The 24,262-nt window shown below is 40.8% G+C and overlaps 1 protein-coding gene across 7 annotated transcripts in view; it reads right to left on the bottom strand.

The window, feature by feature from the left end:
- The window catches only part of TCF4 (transcription factor 4), a 364,700-nt gene that overhangs the window by 5,553 nt on the left and 334,885 nt on the right, over positions 1–24,262 (bottom strand). For all 7 annotated transcript variants that reach the window (XM_024756818.1, XM_024756817.1, XM_024756819.1 and 4 more), the window contains 2 exons: positions 21,728–21,931; positions 1,313–1,448 (listed from right to left, as the gene is read on the bottom strand). In XM_024756818.1, coding sequence (XP_024612586.1) covers positions 1,313–1,448; positions 21,728–21,931 — 340 coding nt within the window. The remainder of the gene's footprint in view (positions 1–1,312; positions 1,449–21,727; positions 21,932–24,262) is intronic.

The raw sequence follows: 24,262 nt of genomic DNA on the forward strand, positions 1-24,262 counted from the left end.
AGACTTCAATAGATACCCTAATGATATTCTGAAATTAGGCTTCTCTTATCCTCAAGGAGTAATCAGCATTTAAAAATGGTACCTATGGAAAGCAGTCACTGCTCAATGAAGACATTTCTAGCTCTATTACTGCTCAACTTTCCGAGATCACAATATATTTTAAAACGTGACCCTAATGTAATCATTTATTTCTAAGCTAGAAGTGCGTCTATTTAGTGTTTCCTTCTACTTGTAATCTGTAGAGTCTAGAACTTTATCACTCAAACTCTCGTCAGTGGACCGGGAGCATCCTTATCCCCTGGGAGCCCATTAGAAATGCAGGCCCCCCAGGGGCTTCCCCGGTGGCGCAGCGGTTGAGAGTCCGCCTGCCGATGCAGGGCACGCGGGTTCGTGCCCCGGTCCGGGAGGATCTCACATGCCGCGGAGTGGCTGGGCCCGTGAGCCATGGCCGCTGAGCCTGCGTGTCCGGAGCCTGTGCTCCGCAACGGGAGAGGCCACAACAGTGAGAGGCCCGCGTACCGCAAAAAAAACAAAAACAAAAAGAAAAATAAAAAAAAGAAAGGGCCATCAAAGTATTACTATTCAATTAAAAATGGCGGGCATACCCACATATATAATTCACGCCCAAGATTCTTACAATGCTTAACAGGTGGGCAAATGCTTATACATATTATTCATTCTTGTGCCACTGTTATCATTTTTATTCTCAACGTGAGGGGAATGAGGAGATGTTATGTAGGCATTTTCGGGTCACCTGGCCAGCCAGTCGCACAAGGACCCTGGGACCCAGGTCTTGCCCCTGCGGCACAGCTACCTGGGGTCCTGGGAAGCCGAAAGGAGTCAGTGGTACGAGGCAATAAGGACGGGGCTTGATGACTCAAGAGCGAAAATCATCCCAGTTCCATGTTTGAAATGTACCTACATTTCCTTCCATCGTAAGCAACAAAAACCATTTCCTTCCTTCCTCTTCATTTGGAAACATCACTGTCAGGCTACAACTAACCACATTAAAGGATCTGAATGAGCACATTGTGGAAATAGCTAAAATCACATTTCCTCTCATCAGTCTGAGGTCTCATTCCCTGCTGAAATAGGAGCAGGATTTCCGAGGATGCTGGAGCAAAACAGGTACTGAAGAAACACAATTAGCCAGCGACGTTTGAAATCCTTTTCCATTTACTTACCATCTTTGTATCAAAATGGATTCTTGGTGATCTGCCAGTGCTTCCTGAGGGATGAATGAGTAAGCATGGGATCCACATGGGATCTATTGTTTCAGTGAGGTCAGAAGCGCCCGCGGAGGCGGACCTACCTCTGTAAGGGTCCTGGGGTGGGTTCAAATCAGGGGACGTTGCAGACTGGACAGGAAGCTGTGGAACTGGCACCTGGTTTGGGACAAGAGAATGGCTGCCCCTCAGGGCCACGCCATCTTCACGATGGGCCCCAACCTGAAAGGGCAAGAGGAACCGTAGAGTTTAGTGGGAATCAGAGGTGTGACGGCTACTTCCAGGGCAGCAAGGACCCAATGAAGGGAGACTAACCTTTGAAAAACAATACTCCCAGATGCATTTCACTAGAGGGCGCTAAAGGACCACGCATGCACCTAGAGTACCCAGCAAAAAACACTTTAACACTCAGTAAGATGCTGTGCTGTACATCCAGTGACAAATATGGCAGAGTAGCTCAGGCAGGTAAAACGTCAAATTGTCTCCCAGGGTGCTGCAGTGGAGTGCACTGATTCGTACCCATCTGTCTTCTATCATGTCCGCCAACAGATCTGACAATTATCTTAATGCCCATATGCTTAATTGTGGTCTCCTCAATTCCCCCATTGCTATCGGAAATCCTACAGGAATTTCAATTTGGCATTCAACTTTCATTTCAGGGGATAAGATTCTCAGGCCTGCCATTTTTCTTTTCCATAATGCCAGCTAAGCCACTGACAGCGGAAGCTACAGCAGTATGGGACATAGCCCCTGCTCGGTACAAGTATAATAAAATGTCACCTGGCTTTCCAAAACTGGCAGCCCATTCCAAATTAATGTTTACTGTATTCCATCAGCTGCCGAGTTCCAAATCCAAAGGGGGACCGTTTCTGCCAATGCCACCATACCGGAAAATGTACCAATAAAGGTTTTATTAAACACACCAGTAATGCCATCATTGCCATGCAAAGATGTTTGGACATTTTTCCATATTTTTTTTCACTATTCTGATCCTAGAAAGACACCATATTGTAAACACTCTCTATGCTTCCAAGAATAAAATTATAGAGTACAGCATGATGACTTGGTCTGAAAAAAATACTGCTGAGCTTTTTATTAACTACTACTACCTACTCTGGGGTCCCGAGATGTTGACCTTGTGGCATTGAGGCAGCGATCACTGACTTTATCGTGTACACCTTCAAGTAAGACCAATAAGCATTTGCAGACCAATAGGAACATGAGTAGCGTTTTCAATGGCATTTCCAAGTAGTTATTTCCTTAGCCTGTTGTTAGGTGAACGTTGACACAGGACAGTGGGTCTAACACTAAAAATATTTATCCATGAATTTATACGGCTATGAAGCAAAAAGTGTAATTTTTTCCCAATCCAAAATCTGAAACCACGAAGCAGAATCATCACTCTTTTGCTACCCAGTGTTTTAAAAGAGTATTTCCACAAAGTGCAACAATAATAAGAATCTGAACTAGCAACAATAAAATTCACAGAACCGAATGAAGCATGTGCTATCTAAAGGCAGCCTAGCGTAAAGTGTCACCTTTATATCCTCCAAGACAATGCAGAAGAAAATTCAGGGAGAGCGAGGAGGATCATATAAATCCTCCTAACTGCCCAGATTCAAAATACAGCAAAAATAAAACCATTATATATAGAATGGATAAAAAAACAAGGTCCTACCGTATAGCACAGGAAACTACATTCAATATCCTGTGATTAACCATAATGGAAAAGAATATGAAAAAGAATGTATAACTGAATCACTTTGCTGTACAGCAGAAATTGATACGACATTGTAAATCAGCTACACTTCAATAAAATAGATTTTTAAAAAAAGTTAAAACAAAATACAGCAAGAATAGCAAAGGATTTAAGGACTCAGGAGCAGCAGGACGTATAAATAAATGTTGTAGCCAAGAGATCTGGGGAGTCCAGTGTTTTCTGCTACTCGGGTGCCCGTGTGCCTTCCCAGAACAATCTGAATGGTGGTCATTTAGTGTCTATGTGGATGCTTCAAATATATTAAGACCCTGATTATCTCCCAAAGCAGCTCACTCCATTTTCACCACAAGTTGGCCTCCTTGTACATTCCGCCCAATGGTCCTAGATTCAACTTCTGGAGTTCCATGGAATAAGTGTCAGCCCTTCTCACATACTTAACACCATGGCCATGCCACTCCCATTTTTCATCGGTAACTGAAGCCTAATCTTTTGTAGGTAGAGCATGCCCACCCAATTCCCTTCAACCATTTCTCACTCTTCGTGTATTGTTTTTATTTTCCTTCCAGACCAGAGTGGTAGCTGTTTTCCATTTTTGTATCTGTGCATTTAGAAGACTGATTCAGTCAGTGATTATCCTTTCAATCTGAGATGTCCACTTGCAAGCATGACTTTTACAGCCCCTGATCAAATGGTAGCTCTTTAAGACTGTCCATCAATGTTAACCTAAATAATTACCCAAGTGTTGATTCAGTTACTGGCATTCCCAATGGATTTCATTTCTTTCCACAAAGGATGATTCTAAGTTGGAATCACTGAAGGTAACCACGGATTTGAGCACAGCAGAGATTCTCGTACTCTCCTCCTATTTTAGAGTCATCCTATTAAAACCCTCAAGCCTTCTTTGTGGGCAGCTACGATGCAACTCAAGGTTAGTATTTTGCTTTTGAATTAAAATATATTCAGTTATTAATCTTGAAATTTCTTTTTTTTTCCCTTCTAGACACGTTTAGCTTTTAAAAGAGGATAGAAGAACCTACAACCAATAACCTTTCTATTTTTTTTCCCTCAACTGTAAGTGAAAGACAGTGCAACTGAGTGAAAATTATACAGTAATGAGAATATGTAGATTATAACTGTAATTGGTCTTTGTTTGCTGTACAAGTATAATCATGGGTAAGTTGCTCAAATCCAAAACAGAGAAAATAACATTGGCCGTTACAGAGAGTAAGTTCCAGGTTTATTGCAAGGAGCAGTAGTATGCCTGACAGCTAGTACACAAAGGTACACGATAATTACTGATATTGTTAGGTGTTCCAGCTGAAAATACTTGCATACTACATAAAAATAAGAGTCTACATAGTTCAAGAAACCTTAGAACTCAAGCTACTTTCACTTACAATCCCTTTGCACTCTGTCTCTATTTTGTTTATATCCATTTGATTTTAAATCTTTCTCCTGCAGAATGACAGTAAAATGTTAAATGATCTCTAAGCATGTTTGATAGCTGTTCCAACTAGGTTTTTGGCTTTTAGTCACGCATGTTAGCTCACTTTATTTTCTATAGATCATCTCAAATAATACATCATTTTCCATAAAGGAAGTTGGAAACAATGTTATCCTTGATATTCGAAGGCCTCCCTTGTAAACTATGTATATTCCAGGTCAAATGAATGACTAATGATAGGTCCACATCCATGGATCCATCTAATTAGCTTGATTCTCCAGGATCAATTCCATTGCCTGTGGCTGTGGAATAGTATTCCGATCTGAAGAATTAGCTTTGCTTTACGTGTTTCCTTGACCACAGACAGCATTTCCTAACCCTATTTACTTCTCCCTCAGAAACATTATTTCTGGTCACATAAGAGACAAGGAAAAACACCACAGTGAATGGCCAGCACAAACCCATCAACAGAATAACTCAGAAACAGATGGAGAAACCAATACTGCCTTCTGTATATATGAGGGTCAGGATTTGTCCACTTACAAATATAATAATAATGTAACCAGAAAAAAAACAGATTCCTTTAACCTACACATCAATTCTAAGGATGGCACCCAGAAAATCCAAACTTCATTAAAGCCCTATTTTCATAAACCTTTTCATCTAGATAAGCAATAAAGTTAAAAGGCAGCCTATGAAAGGTTAGCTTTATCAATATTGATTGTAAACTTTTTTTGCAGTCTTTAAGAATAGTCATCTTATAGCCACATACAATATGGTTTTAGATATATCTATGCTAAAAGTAGAAGAACTAAAATCTAAAAATTATTCAATAATTATCAGTTGACTGATCCAAGAGTACACTTATTAATTCAACAAATATTTCCTAATCTAGCCCATGCTTGTCACTCTGACAGGTACTGGGGACAGGGTGCTGCATACTTTAGAAGTGGCCCCTGCCCTCATGGAGCTTATAGGCGATTCTTGGTGGGATTTTCGTGGAGCTATCAATTTAGTGTGGTGGTTTTTTTTTTTTTTTTTGCGGTAGGCGGGCCTCTCACTGTTGTGGCCTCTCCCGTTGCGGAGCACAGGCTCTGGACGCGCAGGCTCAGAGGCCATGGCTCATGGGCCCAGCCGCTCCGCGGCACGTGGGATCCTCCCGGACCGAGGCACGAACCCGTGGCCCCTGCATTGGCAGGCGGACTCTCAACCACTGCGCCACCAGGGAAGCCCAGTGTGGTGGTTTTAATAGTAAGGACCAGAGGCTCATTCCAGCTGGCTCAGGTAAAAGGAGATTTAACAGGAAGAGTTCTGTGATCTACGTTTTGGGCCTGGAGAACTCTCGGGACCTAAGGCCACCCCTTGTGTCTCAGGAGCTGTTCCAGCCTCTCTCCTTCCTCTGTTGGTACCTCTGTCTCTCTCTGGCTTCTGCCCACTCAGAACTATGGCCTGGACACTTCACAGGAGTTCCCAGTACATCCTTTCAGGTTCTGAATCTGCTCCCAACTCCCTCTCTGTCTTAGAATTTCTGAGTTCAGAATGCCAAGATCACCAGATGGTCCAGCTCATCATTTTGAAGCAGACACAGGCCACCCACTGAATGGGCTAGCCTGGGATCAGGTGTCCTCACCCCTGGTCCAATGAGCTATAAAAGAAGAGGGGGAGGCAAGATCATGTGGTCCAAACATGGCTGCCCCTTCCTCGGGCCCCCATAAATCATGGCTCTCATGTGCAGATATGTAAGTTTCATTGTATCTTAGGACAAGGAATATTCAAATTCTGACACAGCTATTTAAATTCTCCAGTGTGACTTTATCACTGGGAATTACTAAATACTTTTAGAAGTGTACTACCTCTTTTGAATCACATAAGCACCATATCATTTTAAATAATCTTACTTTCTGAGGAAAGAACTGATATATTAAGAACACTTTTCAATCACAGTATATAGACTTTAAGGGAAGGGTCTGGGGAGACCTGGATACCAGTTAGGACAAACTTCTTCTCATTTTACAGAGAAGAAAGCGAAGGCTGAAATGGTTAAGTGACTTAGAGAACATCTGGTTAGAGGACTAAAACAGGTTTTGAACTCAGAAAACTTATAACAACATGGAACAACTTGATTGGGCATATATATATATATATATGTATGTGTGTATGTATGTATGTACATATATACACACACAAGCACACACACACGGGGAGGGGAGCAGAGTTTAGGAACAAATGGGGTTACTTCCTGGAGTTTTCATTTTAAAACAGTATGTTTATGTGTGTGTGTGTGTGTGTGTGCGCGCGCGCACACATAGATGCAGATATAAAATCATTTTAGTTTTCCTTATCATAGGGGGGGAAAAACATCATGGTCCACCAACTCAGGCCAAGTCCAAGATGTCTAACTAAATTACAAAATTTAATATTTGCCACGACTCCTCCAACATAAACAGATTTAAAAGATATGCAGGGCTTCCCTGGTGGCGCAGTGGTTGAGAGTCCGCCTGCCGATGCAGGGGACATGGGTTCGTGCCCAAGGTGGCTGCTGGCAAGGCTGTTGTTATGTGCGGATGCGAAGGGAGCATCCTGGTAAATGTCCTTATCCTGGTCCTCAAGCTAACAACAAACACCACAAACAAAAAAGGCATTCAATGTTTCTGCTCTCTTTGTTTCCAGGGAGTATTGTGAAAGTAATTATTCTGTTGTATTTAAGAGGCCTATTTCATGGATGGGAAAATGTATTAAATTTCATTTGGCAGTTATTCAATCCTTGTTAACGTTATCTCCAGAGATAACTGCTTCAAAACAGGCTTTCAGACCTCAGTTCTTTCTCCTCTACCATAATCCTTCTAAAAGAGTGTAGGATGGAAACTTTAGGAAACTTGTCATCAATTTCTAGACCTGCGAAAATAACACAAAACCAGAAATGCTGTTAGAAACATTTAGCTCAAAAAGAAAGTTTGTAATTAATGGCATGAGGTTCAAAATCTTCCTTTTGACAGAGGTGTTTTTTAGAAAGAAGAAAAATAACAAGAAAATGGGGCAAAGAAAAAAGTCCTGGTAACTTTTCCTTTTCTCTCTTCTTTCTCTTGTTTTGCCATAATCATTAAAAAAAAAAAAGCTGACGGGCTGGTTCTTTTTATTGTAATTGGACACCCATTGACAGAGAAAACAGTTTTGGTGTCTGAACTGTAATCTCCCCATGAAATATCAATTACACATGACAGTCATAGAGTGCTAGATTTCAGTTTCAATTATCTTGCCAGATCTGTCTGCGTCATATTAGAGGAAAGCAAACATTTTCTCAAATGTGCAAAAAATACCATTGAGTCCAAAAGGTGCATCTTTTAAAGAAGTGGGAAGTGGTCCTGCAAACTTTCTTTAATAGTTCACAGATGGGGACTCGGAAGTTCATGAAATAGCAGTGTAGACACTGTGAGGAACAATATTGGAGGCACCAAATTCTGTAGAAAATGAGACTAGGCTCTGATAACCAACGCTTTCGTGTGAAAAAGCCCTGACATCTGGGACACCCTTCAACCACGAATATAATTTCCATACTCCTCAGTTTTAAAAAAATTATCAGACCATTTAAAAAAATTCATGTGATTAAACCATTAAAAGGACTTTTCACTAAAGTCAGATCTGGATTGAATTCTTTAGTTTGGATTTCGATTCTTAAAATGTTTATTGGGAGAAGGCCTCCTCATTTTCTTAAAAACACCTGTTTTTTTCCCCCCAGAAATGTCACAGCTTCACTTAGGCTTTGCCTGAAGTCAGGTAATTCCTTACTGGGCAATTCTTGGAAATGTATTTAATGCTTATTCCCCAGATGATAAAATAACTTTCGAGAGGATTTAAACACAATCTAAATGACCCTGACCTCGGCAGTGTCATGGGATCAGCTAGGCTGAAACTCCCCTGATGTCCACCAAAATGGTTAAAGATGAATGATTCTGCGATCTAGTTTGAGAGATGCAAACGGCCGTTACCTGATTTCAGTTCATCTTTTTATATTTTTTTTTCTTAACTCATAAGTTCCATCTAGTGAAACTGTTTCATTTCTCTCCTCTGCATACCCACCCTCCACCCCCAATTCTCTACATCATTTTCCTACACAGGAAACCAGAACTGGAAGCAGCCCACCAAGCAGGGACCTCGGTGGGTGGTTAGCAGTCCATTCCATCCCTTCCTTGCCCGGGGTAGCAAGTTAGTAAGTAGGCTGGAGGGAACTAAAGTTAATCCATGCCTAGTGAACCAAGCCCATGTAGCACAGAGATTATGGTGCACTTTTGCGATTACTTGTAAGCAGCTTCTTTTGTCTAGTGTGAAGGAAAAGACAACTGGACACTTGATGTGTACTTAGAATTTCGGGTCCCCCCGGTGTCAACACACCAGTGTGAGGCCGACTGGCACACAAAGTGCTCTGTAGCCAGCCCAGGAAGTCCGTCACTAGGGACTCATCCTTACCTAGCTGGCCTTAGTTTTAAATTTTTTTAATTAATTTTTATTGGAGTATAGTTGATTTACAATGTTGTGTTAGTTTCTTTGCTGTACAGCAAAGTGAATCAGTTATACATATACATATATCCACTCTTTTGTAGAGTCACAGATGTGGAAAACAAACATGGTTACCAAGGGGGAAAGGGGGGATGGATAAATTGGGAGACTGGGGTTGATATATACACACTACTATATATAAAATAGATAACTAATAAGAACCTACTGTACAGCACAGGGAACTCTACTCAGTACTCTCTAATGACCTATAATGGGGAAACAATCAGGCCTTTATTTTTTAAATGCTTTTTTTATTATCCAATTAACATCCGCTGATTTTAACATATTCGGAAAGGCAATGGAAGTGTGAAGAAGCTTGCCTGAACTAATAAAACATTTCTTTCCCATCACTTCCAAAATACTCAGCTTGTAAATGCTATATCCTCTGCGCTTCACTTGGTCTCTTGGATATCAAGTTTCCAGCACGGTTTTTCATTGTTCTATGGATTAAGTCTAAGATCAATACCTTATGCTTCTGGGTCCTTCACCTGGACACCAGAGGACCATGCTTGTACCCTCCTATTCTTAAATTCCTTCATCTCAATATTCAGTTACCTACTTGTGGCCCTTCATCTGCTGCCTTCACTCCCACATCCCTAAGGCTTGAGCTAAGCCCTTCCTCTTCCGTCCCCCAGGGCTGGTTTCCTCCCCATGACCCCTGAACACTTCTCTTTCATTAGTCCCACAGACCCCCATACTCTCATTCCTCCTAGACTGTATGGGTCTCCAGAACACTCATCATCGTGCTGGATCTGGACAGGGCTCTCCCCTGATGGTTCATTACGGACACCACCCTTAAAACACGCTCCAGGCCACTGTCTAACAGGGCAGGGCATACGCATCAATGATTTTGTTTTGCAGCTATTCACAAAGCCTATACTTGTCTTTTTTTTTTTTTGGCCGTGCCACGTGGCATGCAGGATCTTAGTTCCCTGACCAGGGATCAAACCCGTGCCCCCTGCAGTGGAAGCGCGGAGTCTTAACCACTGGACCACCAGGGAAGTCCCAAGCCTATACTTGTCTTGAAATGTAATTATCCCAAGGGCAAGCACTGGCTCCTTGTACAGGGCTGTAATACCACAAGGTGCAATTAGTTACTTCCTAAACGGTAAATGATGACACCAATGGCATATATCTCGTGAGACTATCTGAAATCTAAAAGCTTTCGGTACTGTCGAATATAGGTTTAGCATGTTTCTATCAAAAAATAAACATTTCATTTATTCAACGAATGCCTATTATATGCAAGCCACTGCAGGAAAAAATAATAAAAGATAGATGTGTGTATTCCTTTACAACCTCTTACATCTTAAAGACGAATTAATATAATTACTATATAGGGCAAAATAAGATGAATGTCATAAAGGAGTATAAGGTCATGTAGGGTTTTAAAGGATGGGTGAAATCGTATCAGATGGAGAAACCAGAGACTACTTCAAGAAGGTGGCATTTTAGATAGGGTTTGAATGATGGGTAGAATTTTGATATAGATTATCTAAATATATATATTTTTAAAAAACTGATATTTGACATTAATTAACGTCTCAACTTTAAATAAAAGTTCCTATTTTTACAACAAGAAGTGCCCATATTTAGATTATACATATACATATATATGAAGCAGCAGCTAAGGACTGCACATCAACGTGTTTTCATACTGTCAGACAACACATTTTGGACAAAAAGCAGACTTTTGTAAAGCCCTTTATAAACCTCAATGGCTTTGTTACAAAGTGAACAACATAGGGCATTCTGGATACAAATGGTACCTCACTGTATGTGTGTATTATTGGCCCAAATGATTCACTCTTATTTAACTGCAATGAAGTCTTTCATCTCCCAGCTATACAATAATAGTTTCCATATGACCAGTGGCTCTGCTATAAATAAGATCAAAAGCAAAAGAAAGGATTTAATAAAAGAAAATGACATTAAGAGTAGCATTAAATCAGGGGAAAATACCAATATCCAACTCTTTGTGTTTTTTTGGGTTTTTTTTTTGAGAATAAAGCTCCACAGAGTACTAAGCAGCTTCCCCAGTATGTCATGAAAAGGCATTTACAAGCAGTAGGCATGTGCAAAATCCATTTGCATAGGCCCCAGAGCGGCAAAGATTAAGTTGGGGTATGGGACGGGGAGAACACCCCCCACGCAGAGGCAGGCTGGAGGACAGGTACCAGACCAAGCTCTACAGTGCACAGTTCAAGGGAACGTGTCAGTGGCAGCCGTCCATTCACTTCTCTGTCTTTTTCTGTTCTACTTTATGGAGATGGGCTTTTTGGTAATCCCGAGTTTCTCAGAGAATCATAACATTGCCCAACCCTAGTACATGAGTTCTGAGAAAGGAAGTTTTTTTTGGCAGTGCACAGTGACTTGATATGAAGAGCCAACTTCCCAAACAAATTTTCTTCTAGTTCTTTAAAAAAAAAAATTACAATGTTAATCTCTATTCCCGACTGGATAAACAGCTGCTAATAACCCCCAGCTCCCAGGGGAGGAGGTCGTTTCCTTTCATCTTCAGGCTGGTGGATATCTGACATGCACTGGACTTTAGTGATTCCACATGTTTTGTACTTGGCCTTTTTCAAAACTGCCTTGTCCTGGTTCTGCCAATTTGGGTTCCTTTTCTGCCTTTCCCCGAGATTGCCTCCATGAACTTGGAGGACGTACTCAGTTCTGGGACTACTTATTTGAAATCATAGTTCTTTTACTGTGGGTGTATTTAAAGAGGAAATTCAAGCACTTACAATACCTAAAGGAAGTTAAAGCCTTGGACCTTTGTATTTGAAGCCTTGGGAGGGAGACAGCCATTTCAGAGGGAGCAAATTATTCACTCAAGGGCTGGCCATGTTCAAAGATGCTCAATTTCTAATAGCATCACTAATGCGATTAGTTTATCTGTTTGCGTCCTAAATAAAGGAGCCAACTTCAATACTTCTTCCTCTAGTAGGAAGTACCCTGCAGAAGATGACAGGGCCAGCCGGGCCCCAGACTCTTTCTCACTTGTCCCTAAGCACCTGCTTTTACTGGTGACCTCAGTTCTACACCTCAAGATTCAGACATTTCGCAAAACAGCTTTTTAAACAAAAACCAGCTGTTTCCCATCTAGACTGCAGGGGGAAAATTTTTGGGCGGCTCACAGAAACATTACCCAGAGACTACCATTCTCCAATAACTTTCACACACTTTCAGCTCCGAACGAGACCCGTCCCTGTGCAGAAGCTGGGGAGCAGGCAAATGTGAAATTAAAATGTGGAAACTCAACACTGTGGTTTTTGACAATACCTCCAATTAACACTGCTTGAAAATGAATGTGGCTATTGTATCAGGACAATGCTTCCTCAAAAGATGTCATTTAACTAATATTGGACAGATCTTTTGGTTAAACTCAATTTTAGAGTTCTAAGTTGACTTATGGACCTAGAGGAAGCTATAATTATGTACAACTGTGAATGTCAACCAATTAGGTAGACTCCCCGCATTTCAGAAATTCGACGTTAACACTTCTGTGTTTTTTTTTTTTTTTTTAGGTATGCACTCCTAAAGGTGCTTTGCCTAAACCCTCTTCTTATTTCAAATCCATTTTGCACTTCTGTTTTCTAAGCAATGAAGATACTTTTGATTTAAAAAAAAAATTTACAGCCCCAGTAAAAGTTAACAGAACACAACACCTACAGGTTTTGAAAAAAATATAAAATAGCCAAGGTCTGGTCTTGGCTTTTAAACGGTGCCAAGTTGCTCCAGTATTTTCTGTTTTGGTATGAATGACATAACTGAATTACTTCATGAGCTGCTACTTTAATTCCTAAGGGTGGAAAATTCCATGAGTTAATTTAATTTGGATGTAAAAAATATACAGAAAATTCACTCTTCCTGTCGACTCTCCTGTGAAGGATGCGAGCCAGTTGTCGGGGCTGCCGTGCTCGGAGGAGGGGCTCCCGGCCCAAGGCAGCCCTGCCTGGCACACCGCATCATCGGGTCATTTCCCTACTTCCACCTGGGCACTTAAGATCCTTGATTTTCTGAGTATTTTTTTGGATCATGTTTATTCTATGGCTCTGTAATGCCTTTTCTAGCCTTGTCTCTATTGAAATCCAACGCAGACTCTAATATGAGCTCCATGACCTCTCCTCCAGGAAACTTTCCTATCCATCCCGAAGGCTGGCCAATGTTCGTCCTTCTCCGACCCTCTCGGGTCACTTAATCATTCCACCCTGCGTGATAGTTAGTTAGGCACATACTTGTGTTATCATCCCCCCAGAGCCAAAGGCCTGTGGGTTCAGAGACTTTCTCTTACACATGTATGTATCCCCCAAGGACCTGAAGCACAGACAATAGAGAACGAGTGAAGAAACATCTGTGTAATTTCTAACCTCTACAGTACAGATTTTTCCCTTCAGAAAATCTGCTTTCCTGAGAAAATGAGGGTAATATTACCTTTTAAAAATGTACAGGTCGTGTCTTCTCTAAATTACGGACTGGTTAGCACTGTGTCTTTGTCCCCAACAAAATATAGCTGTGCTACTGAAAGCGTCTACCTGCTTTTTCCTGTTATTTAAGAAGAAAGCAAAGTCAAAATGTGTTGAGGTAATAGAGTCTGTTTTAAATGTGTTTTTATATTTTAAAAGCAGAGGAGACAACCGCTGGGTTTTATGTATTTAAGGTTCATGACACCAGGGTGCTAACCACAGGGGAAAGATTAAGGAACTAGGCTTGGCTTGTCCTAGAAGCAAGGAGAAAGGGAGTCCTTTGGGTTTGATGGTCCAGTGCAGACTGACTGTCTCATTTCTAGGTCACAGGGCCTGAATTCAAGTAAAATGGGTATTGGGGGAAGAAAAAGGGGATATACCTAATTTAGACCTAGAGCTGTGGGATCTGGGCACACACCATGCCGAACCACTTGTCTTAAGAGCTTGTTAATGGAGAGTAAATGGTCTCCCTGCTATGGCTGGATTCAAAACCTCTTGACTTTTGTTTAAACGGATGCTGAAATACCAATGTTGACCTCAAGGATTCTAAAACTGTCGTAACTAACCCATGGTCAAGAGAACTTCTCTAAGTCAGACGGAGAAAGACAAATACTGTATGTCTCAGTTATATGCAGAATCTAAAAAAATGAACTCAAAGAAATGAGAGAGTAGAATGGTGGTTGCTGGGGGCTGGGGGAAATGGGGGGATGTTGGTCAAAGGCGAGAAACTTCCACCTATAAGATAGATAAACCCTGGGAATCTAATGTACAGCATGGTGACATTAATTAACAATACTGTATTGTATATTTGAAAGTTCTTGATGGTGGCTCTTAAAAGTTATCACCACCACCAAAAAAAAATAAAAAAACAACTAATTATGTGAGGGGATGGAGGTGTTAACTAACCTTACTGGAGTAAACATTTTGTAAAATATACATGTATCAAATCGTTGCATTGTACACCTTACACTGACATACGTTAGATGTCAATAATATCTCAAAAAAAGCCGGCAGACGTTTTTTAAATGAAGGGAATTTCTTCAAGTTATTTTCCCTTTCTGCCTTTTCCGCCCAGGTTTTCTTAAAATAAAGTACAACTTTGATATAGAGAAAACCTTCCAATTGAGGTTGCTAATCAGCTTTCAGAAATGTTTGATAATTGTGGAGAGTAGGAGAGATGGTAGAACATTAGAGATAGGCAAATATCCTCATTAAAGAAAAACAAAATCCAATGTAGAAGCTATAGAAAGATGATGTTGATGACTAAGATCTTGGGTGAAATTCTATAACAGGCTATTTAAAAGACAGTTCCGAAATGCTCTGAAACACAGGCGATGACCTCTCAACTCAGTTTAGTTCCACCAAGAACAAGTCTTTCTGTATAAACCTCGTTCGCGGGAATGCTGCACACCTGGCGTTTGGTGACAAATTTGCCAACCACAGAGCTGCAGAATATGTGACTGAATGAGGATTTAAAGGAGACCCTGACACCGGAAACGGTATGAAATTCACTGATACAACAAATAGTGCACAAGGACAGTTGACGGACATGTGGCCGATGGATTTCAGCTGATTTCAAGTTCAGTGTTTGTCAGTAGAATGACGATGTCATCAAATACTGCCAGTAAGATGCTGTTAGGTGGCCTTTAATGAAGACATAATGTATTTAGTGGGTTTTGTGACAGATCCACCCTAGTCTGTGCTAATGATTCCTTGAGCATCGTATTCAGTTTGGGATTCTACACACTAAAAGGTCCTGGGCGAGCAGTGGGGGAGTATTCTTTTTAAACTTGGAAGAATGCACTGGAAAGTTATAAAGTCAAAACTTTTTTTTTTTTAGGATAAATATTTGAAGATCCAGATGTACACCCTAGAGGAAAAAAGAAAAAAAAAAAGAGTAGACTGTCTTCAAGTTTCTCAAGTATTTGTTGAGTTGACTTAGGGGTAACTCCAATGGGCAGAAAAATGAAAACTCTTCACAGGGAAATAAATTTGGGCTGGACCTAAGGAAGAATTTTCTGAAGTCTGATGGAAATGGGATTTATGGCCATTTAGAGTACTTAGCCTTGGAGGAAGGAGGCTAATAGAGGCTTGTTCACTGCTTGGCAGCAAATTTGTAGAGGGATTTGGATGGAGATGCCTTCTAAGGGTCTCTGAGATTATATGCTAATAATTGCTTAGAAATGAAGTAGGTGCTCAAATATACACAGACATTTATGGAATCAGAATCCCTGAAAACCCAAGAGGAACAAGACTGAGGATGACTAAGCCCCTGTGGTTCATACCCTTGTTGAAGATGGCCACGTAGAAACAGAGTTTTCTGACTTCTGTTACTTGCATTACAACATACCAGTAAATGCTACTCAAAGTATCACATCACTGCCCACTACTCTCTCCTGGGGCCAAATTAGATTGGCAGAACTCAATAGCAACAGGGTGCAGAGAGCCAAGGGGCAACTAAAGAGTTTTCTTGGGTTTCATCAGTTAACAGAACACGCGTAATACCAGCCACAGTTTTGAAATTGCTATGGCGTCGGGTTAGAGAGGAAATTTGTTGCGGCAGTGTAATATTTAGTACAAAGAGTGCTGGTCTCGTTGCTGGCTTGTCTGGTTTCTAATCCTAGCTCGGCCATTAACCAGAGAGTATCCATACCTGGGTCACTTCCCCCTTCTGGGCCTCAGTCCTCAGCAGTAAAATAAAAGCAATGGGCTAAATGACTTCTGCGGTGCTTTCAGCATCTAAAATTCAATGGTCCTAATTCCTAAGAACTATAAAAGCAGAACTCATTTGTTTATCCTCTGAAATCCTAAGTGGTAAAAGCTCTCATATATTTAGTGTCACTGAAATAAAAAGGTGCTTCTTCACCTAATGACTGACCTTCTAATGAATTCTTTGGAATCCAAAGTCACACTAAAAATGATACTGAAAAGAGGGAAAGTGGGCTAAGACTGGCTTATACCAGTGGTTTCTAAAACGTGTGCCACATCGTCCTAGACTTACTAGGAGTCTAGTAAGAGGCCTCAGGTGATGCTGTGGAGAAGAGGTGTGGGTGGTGTGTTTCACAGGGCTCCTCCACCCCTAGGTCATCTAGGGCAACTAGATCCTTAGGAGACCACTACTCCTCCCAAGTGACAATCTGATCCTTCCCTCCCGGATATCAGAGCTGGGCCCTGCTCTCCTATGAGTCTTACCACACTGCCGCAGCAATTTTTTAAAAAAAAATATATACCGTATCCTACGAGACTGTGAACCCCTTGAGAGGAGAAACCACAACTTAGCATAGAGCTCAGCATTTGGTAATGACTTGGTAAATGTTTTTGAAATGAATAGATGGGCTTTAAGCAAAAAGGCTCTGGGAACCAGACTAATATTATATATTAATAGTATAGGAGCTTTTCAGCTAAAATGATCCCACCATTGCTGACTCTACTGACGAGTAATCAAGAGCAGGAACAGGGCTCCCCTGGTGGCGCAGTGGTTGAGAGTCTGCCTGCCGATGCAGGGGACACAGGTTCGTGAGCAAAAAAAAAAAAAAAAAAAAGCAGGAACAGAATCACATGAAGGTATCGGGTTGGCCAAAAAGTTTGTTCCGGTTTGTCCATGAGACAGTATGGAAAACCCGAATGGCGTTTTTGGCCAACCCAATATTTTTACTTTTTTTTTTTTTTTTGCGGTACGCGGGCCTCTCACTGTTGTGGCCTCTCCCGTTGCGGAGCACAGGCTCCGGACGCTCAGGCTCAGCGGCCATGGCTCACAGGCCCAGCCGCTCCGCGGCATGTGGGATCTTCCCGGACCGGGGCACGAACCCGTGTCCCCTGCATCGGCAGGCGGACTCTCAACCACTGCGCCACCAGGGAAGCCCCCAGCTATTTCTTTAATCTCCCACATTCCGAAATTTCTGCTTGGATTCCATTAGAAAACTGGGAGGCTAAGGTAAGAAAAACAACTTAATGTTTTAAAATTAACTACTCCAACCACCTAGCAAGGAGCACTCACCACACCTCTTGCCACTTAGCACAGACATGTTGATTTAAGAATAAGTGTTTAGACAAGGTGGGATTTAATCCAGCATACTACCAATACTGGAGGAAAGTTCTTTACCTTTCCATGTGGGTAGGGAGCTGCTTTGGGAAACTGGCCATAAGACACCTAGAAACTTCTCTCTTGTCGACCAACATTTGTTAAGATTTGAAAATCATGAGTTCTAACCACCTGAAATTAGCTCTTAAAAGGTATAACTACAGATCCTGTCTGAGGAGTGCCCATGATGGTAAGACAAGAGCATGGAATTTACAGTCAAAGCCCCCTGAGTTTAAATCTAGCTTCCGGACTTGATATTGACCACTCAAACCTTCTAAGGTCATCTGACCAACACCTAAAATGGAAAGCATTACCATCCTCACTGGACTCCTGTGAAAAAGGCCTGAGATAAGGTATATGGAGCTCCTAGCTGAAGGGCTGGCCACTTGTCAGGCACTCAGAAAATATTGAGTTTCCTTTCTTCCCTTTTGACTGACGATTTATCTACTGGGAGGGAAACAAAATGTAACACATGGTACTCAAGGAATTGACAATCTAGTTGGTAAGGCAAAAGTCAGACCTACCAAAGATATATAGCTTTGCCTAAGTGGGTAAAATAAATATCTAGCCAAAGGTATGATTCATAGCGCTGTGAGAGTAGAAAAGAAAAAGACTCTCACAGGTGGAGGTGGCAAGGAAAGGCTTCCTGAAAGAGACAGAATTTGAGTGAGAGTTTTGAGAATGGGTGGGAATGAGATGGGCTAAGAGCAGTGGATAGAACAGGACAAGCCAGATAGACGCAAAAGACGTACCTAGTGAGAATGCACAGCGCAAATGCTGGTAATATGCAGAGGTTGGTCTTGCTGGCAAAGTTTCTGCATTGGAAGAGCTAGGCACAAGGCTTTTGGTAGACAGTGATGGGCTTAATAAGCTAGGCTAAGAAATATGTCTTTATCTTGTAGATAATGGAAAGCCGGTGAAGGTTTCTGAGCAGGAAAGAGCATGGACAAATAGTATCATCTAGAAAGCCCACAAGAATCAACATTCGCTTGAGTGCTATGAGCCATGCTGCTGTGGAAAAAAAAAAAAAAAACCCCTTTCATTATACTAATACTTAGTCATTTACTGAAGACCTACTTCAGAACTCCAAGGAAAACATTTTATGAATCAAAAGCTAAGTACAATATGTTAGCAATTAAATGAGATAACATAATGGCCCAGGCAGAACCACGGTTCTCCCCACCACGATTGCAAGCTGCTGCAGAAAGAAATGCTTCTATCATCTTCCAAGTGATCAAGCCATTTCGTTTTGATTTTGGAAGGCAGGGAGAGAGGAAACGAGGAGAGACGGAGGTCAAGAGAATTCAAAGCTATCTGTTCTTTAATCAGAAGGAATTATTAAGGAGAGTTATAAAGGAGATTGGCTCAAAACAAAACCAGCCCTGGGATGGGTGTTAAGTTACTGCAACTCGCTTACACTCCAGAACAACAACTGAAGGTGTGTAGCTGGGAATGAAACTCCCACCAGCGCTGGTCCGACGTTTCCAGTGTGTACCTCCCACTGCTACTTTATTTACTGCAGCTGGCCAACGTTTTATGGCCTGTTTCATGTATTAAAATTCAAATGTGGAAAACATTACCAGTATCCTCCTTGAATTTTTTTTGTTGTTGCTGGGGGGAGGAAGGGGGGTGGGTTTTTCCCTTCCCCTTCAGCTTCCTTTTTATTGTGGAATGTATCAAATGGTCAAAGGCTAACTTCAGACTGACTAAATTCAAAAACTATTTCCTTTGTTCTGATGTTTTTGTTTGAAAAGTCATACCAGTTTGCGCAAGGCAAGAAATGAGGATCCGATCTCTTGTGCACACGTTGGGGTTTTGGGCCGAGGAGCTCAGATGCGCTGGGCGCCCTGAATGTTTTTGAGAAAAAAGGAGAAAGACTGCTAGGCCTCCGTCGGCTTCAAAGGGCAGCAGGTTGTCCTGCCATGGCTTTGGAGTTACTCTATGATCTGGTTGGCTCGGCCGTCACCCTTGACTGAATTAGAAATGTCTTCAGGAGAGTGAGTGAGCACTTTTCCCCATCAGCAAAACTAGCTGTTTTACTGCTTCGGCATCGTTTCTTCCAAAATAATTAAAGACGTTGCTGTGTAATACGGGCCGATGATTTCCCCTTTTCTATTGCTCTGTTCATTCTCTCCCCTCCCCCTCCACCTGGGTCAGTCCCACTTCCCATCTCCAAAGATGAGTCTAGTCTCTTCCTCCTATCCCACCTCTGAATCAAACTCAAAGAGGAGGCAATTCAAAGGTCAAATAAAAGGTTCCAGAAAACATCTCTGTATAGTTTATTATTTTAAAGAACCACTTAACCTACATCTGGTATTTAAGAGCAAACTTTACATATTTATGGAAAAAAAAAAAAACCTGTCTCTGAAGCAACGTCCTGGGTGCACGTTGCATCCGTTTAACATATGCAAAACGAACACAGCTACAGAAATTAAAGTATTTTTCTCTTGATTGAGAGCAGATATACAGAAATGGTTGTAAGTCACAGATCTGGCTTTTAATAAAGCCAGATTCCTTAATTAAAAGCAGTATTGTTTAAACATTGTAGTTAAAAAAAAAAGCTGTACAAACTAAAATCTCATATTATATGCATCCCAAGCGTATTTAGCACATTACCTGAGGCCAAGCTAAATTAAAATCTAGATTTTTCCTTTTGTGAACTCTTAGCAACTGCCATGAATAGACAAACACTTTTTACTCAATGAGGAATTTTTAGGGTAGAGTCTACGAAAAGTGAAAAAAGAAAAAAAAAGATTTAGCTTTGGCATTCAAAAATACCTTTCCACGTTTTAGAAGTGAGTTCACTGCTTCTATTTATAAACCAGTATTTTTGGTTTCAAATTTGTTGCAGGTTTCCATAACATACCGCTCAGGATGGGACTCTTAATCTTTTATTAAGAGAAATGCAAAGGAGGGCAGAAGAATACTTCTGAACGAGAAAAGAACTTAAAGAGCCTCAGAATAATCTGTACTTCTTTTGCATTCTCCTTTTGGAATCATCTTTAAGTAAGAGATGCTCTAGTGATAATGGAAAATAGACCTTCATACATGCAACTTTCTGAGAGCCTGTAAGGCACAAAACAGGACACTAAGGTGTTCTCTGGTCAGGAGTTTGTAAAGAGCAGAATTACACAGAATCACTAGTAATATGAAATTCCCCACCCATATGGTCACTTCATTAATTGTCATCACTTAACATTTTGTTAGGGAGATTTGCTGAGTCTTTGTAATCATCCAAGAAAGAATGCACTCCCAAGTCCTTTCCAAAAGTAAGTGGCAAAATTGAAATTTCAATTGTAATATGGACAAATCTGCTTAATTATTATTCAAACAAACACATTCGTAAATAGGTAGTGGTAAAACTACGATATACTGAAATTACATGGTGCCACATCATCTGTTTAGACAGACACACCATATATTTCTACCTCCCATAGCATACTCAGAAGCAAAAGACATTGATTTGGCTTATTTAATAATAATTTAAAAAATCCAACCTATTCACATGTGAAATGCCAGCAACGTCACATGGACATTGGGATCTTTAGCTGAAGTCCCCAAACTGAAGACTTGAACACACCAGCAATGACCCAGCAATGATCTCCTAGGCTTATACTTAAGTGAAATGAAAACATATGTCCACACAAAAACTAGTACATGAATGCCCACAAGAGCATTATTCCTAACAGCCAAAGACTGGAAGTAACCCAAATACCCATCACCTGATGAATGGATATTTAACGTATAGCTATACAATGGAATCTTTTGGGGACTAAAAATGAATGGTGCTCTGATAAATGATAAAACATATATAAACCCTGAAAACATTATGCTAAGTGAAATAAGTCAGTCACAGAAGACCACCACATACTGTGGGATTCCATTTATAGGAAATATCTAGACTAGGCAAATTTATAGAGACAGAAAGTAGGTTAGTAGTTGCCAGGGGCTAGGGGGAGGGAAGGATGGAGAGTGACTGCTAACGGGCATGTGGATTTCTTTTCTTTTTGTAGGGGTCAAAAATATTCTAAAATTAGACTCTGGTGCTGATGGCATAACCCTGAGAATATATGTAGAACACAGTACATTGTAAAAGTGAAAGGGGTGAATTGTAGGTTAAATAAATTACATCTCAATAAAGCTGTTTACAAAAGAAAAAACTGCAGCAGTAGTATTTGTACTAGAAATTCTAATTCTATAAGATAACTAGAGTCCCGAAATTTAGTCACTTACCATGAGTGAATGTCTGTTGGCAGAAAGAAGACCGGTTCCATACCCTGAGGCCAGACCACCCATTGCTCCATTATGAGCCGGTCCAATGATTCCGTGCATGTCCCCATGACCACCAGGCATGGCTGTGGACGGGCCCACGGCATGATTCCGGAGAACATGAATAGCATCGTCCAGTCTTTCTAAACGATCTTCAATTCGGCTTTGCTGTTGGTTAATAAATGATGTGAAATTTGATTTAGTTCGAAATTCGTGTGTAGGTTATATAAATAAAACCTGAGTTGACACGAATCACACTTTGGGTCTCTGGATATATGTTTCCAGTAAAGTTTATTTCCTTAAAATTATAATAAAAATAAATAGTGACCTTCCTAGAAAACTGGTGAAAATTGTTAATGCTATAATTATAGTGTAATTTTTTGTGAACAAATTCAGAAATTCTTCCAGGACATTGTTAGTACACATGCTACGTTATACTGCATAACTTTGAAAGAGAATTTAGATTTACTTCAGAAGAAACATTTATTGAATTTAAGGAACGTTCTGGCAGGCATTTGTTAAAGATTTCAAAAAGTTAACAATGGAAAGGTGACCTATTTATAGTTTCCCAATTAAATTATCTTCTTAAGGGCACATCTCCTGGGTTTCCTCTGTGCCATATGATATGGTGTTATGTATCAAGTCAGGGACAGGTAAATGCGTACAGACTGTAATTTCTTATCGAGCACTAACAATTTTTACTGTGTTTCTTGCTTTCTAGCTACCATCACCAGCTTGTGTGTGTGTGTGTGTGTGTGTGTGTGTGTGTGTGTGTGTGTGTGTGTGTGTGTAGGAGAAAGGGGCGGGTAAGAGAAGTGTCATGAAATCGTTTCAGGAGGAACTGGAGCCTCAAAACGGTTAAAGAAAAACATCGCAAAAATTCTGTCAACCAAAGTGGTAGGAGATTTCAAGACTGAAGAATCATAAAGACTTGAATGAATTGTTCACCGGGGGCTTCTAATTGATTTCAAAGCCCTTACTATAGTAGAGAATTCACTACCTTATAAAATGAAAAACCAGCTGATCTTTTTTTTCACCCCAGCCATTAGGATCCTAGTTTTCCACAACTGGATACAGCCTATATGGATAGTTTTTGGTGAAGAAATTGGACATGGAGATGTGTATTCATTTTTTTCAGTGTGATCAGTAATGATATCAAACAAACATCTCCAGGGTGCACTTTAAAATATACCGTCTCACTGGATCCTCACTCTACATGTGTAAGCAAGCAGCGAAGACATTATTATCCCTTCCTTATAGACGTGCAAATGAGGCTCAAAGAAATTAAGTGAATTAGTTATTCAATGTCACACTGCCAGGAAATGGTAAAGTCAGGGTTACAATCTAAGTCTTCAAATCTAGTGCCTCTTTGTACCGGACCCTGCTACAATCCACTTTGATTTCCAACGGGCTGTGCAAACAGATACACCAGCTCTCCCGCATGAGAAAAACAATTTCTAATTATTCCCTACTAACAGAAAGAACGTGTGTCTAATACAGTCAGTGTAGGGTACAGAGCCTTCTGATTTGGTGGGCTTTGGTGTTAAGGGGCCTCCTTTAAACTTCTAGCTCTGCTGCTTATATGACCTTGGACAAGTGACTAAACTTCTTTGAGTCTATACTTCTTAATTTATAAAAATAGGAATGATGATATACACTTCCAAGTGTAAGTGTGAGCGCGAAAAGAAATAATACACGTGCTTATCATCCTTTCTGGCTCACAGCTTCTGGGTGGAGAGCAGTTTCTGCTTGGGAATCCCCTCTTGAGTGTTCAGAATTCAAAGAGAATTAAAGCTGCCGTTCACAACTATAAACCTAGTCTTTACAGCTCTAGAGTTGGAAAAAAACCAGTTTTGATCGATGGGTCCCAGAGACTGACTAATGGAAGGAAACACTTAAAAGAACGATGGCTTATTTGGATGTGGGCTGTAGATTCATGGGGCTTATGTAGGCAGTGCTTACACCGTCTCAATCTGTGGTCCCCTTATTGGCTAAAATGTGGAGGTGGCCGAGTTACACACGACAGCATGGAAAAGCACAGTGAAGGGGAAATCCACCTTTGTATCTGCATTTTTAGATTTTCCTTAATTTAAGTTGTTAGCCAAAAGGAAGAAAGGAAACCCTGAACGGCTGACAAGACAACATAAAGATAGGTAGATAGATAGATAGATACATTGATCTATGCCTACTTCCATGTTCCATCTCAAAATATGCAGAGAAAAAGGGAAACTCAACCTTGAAGGACAGCTCCTTGCTGCTACCCCTCCCCACCTGACTCATTTACAGACCAGACACTGCATAGAGCAGTGTTGCTTCATGCATGTTTCCAGCCCCTTCCACCTAAGCTGAGTGTCAAACACTGAATCATCATGTGATTATTTATAATATTAATTACACCAAGGGAAAAATTTCAGCTATTCCCTACAAGAGAGATTTAATGAAATTACTAGATTTCCACGAGAATCAAAGTGAATGAGGAAATAAGCAGTAGGCTTCTTA

Source organism: Neophocaena asiaeorientalis, unplaced genomic scaffold (assembly GCF_003031525.2).
Source record: "Neophocaena asiaeorientalis asiaeorientalis breed wild unplaced genomic scaffold, Neophocaena_asiaeorientalis_V1.1 scaffold133, whole genome shotgun sequence".
Lineage (NCBI taxonomy): Eukaryota > Metazoa > Chordata > Mammalia > Artiodactyla > Phocoenidae > Neophocaena > Neophocaena asiaeorientalis.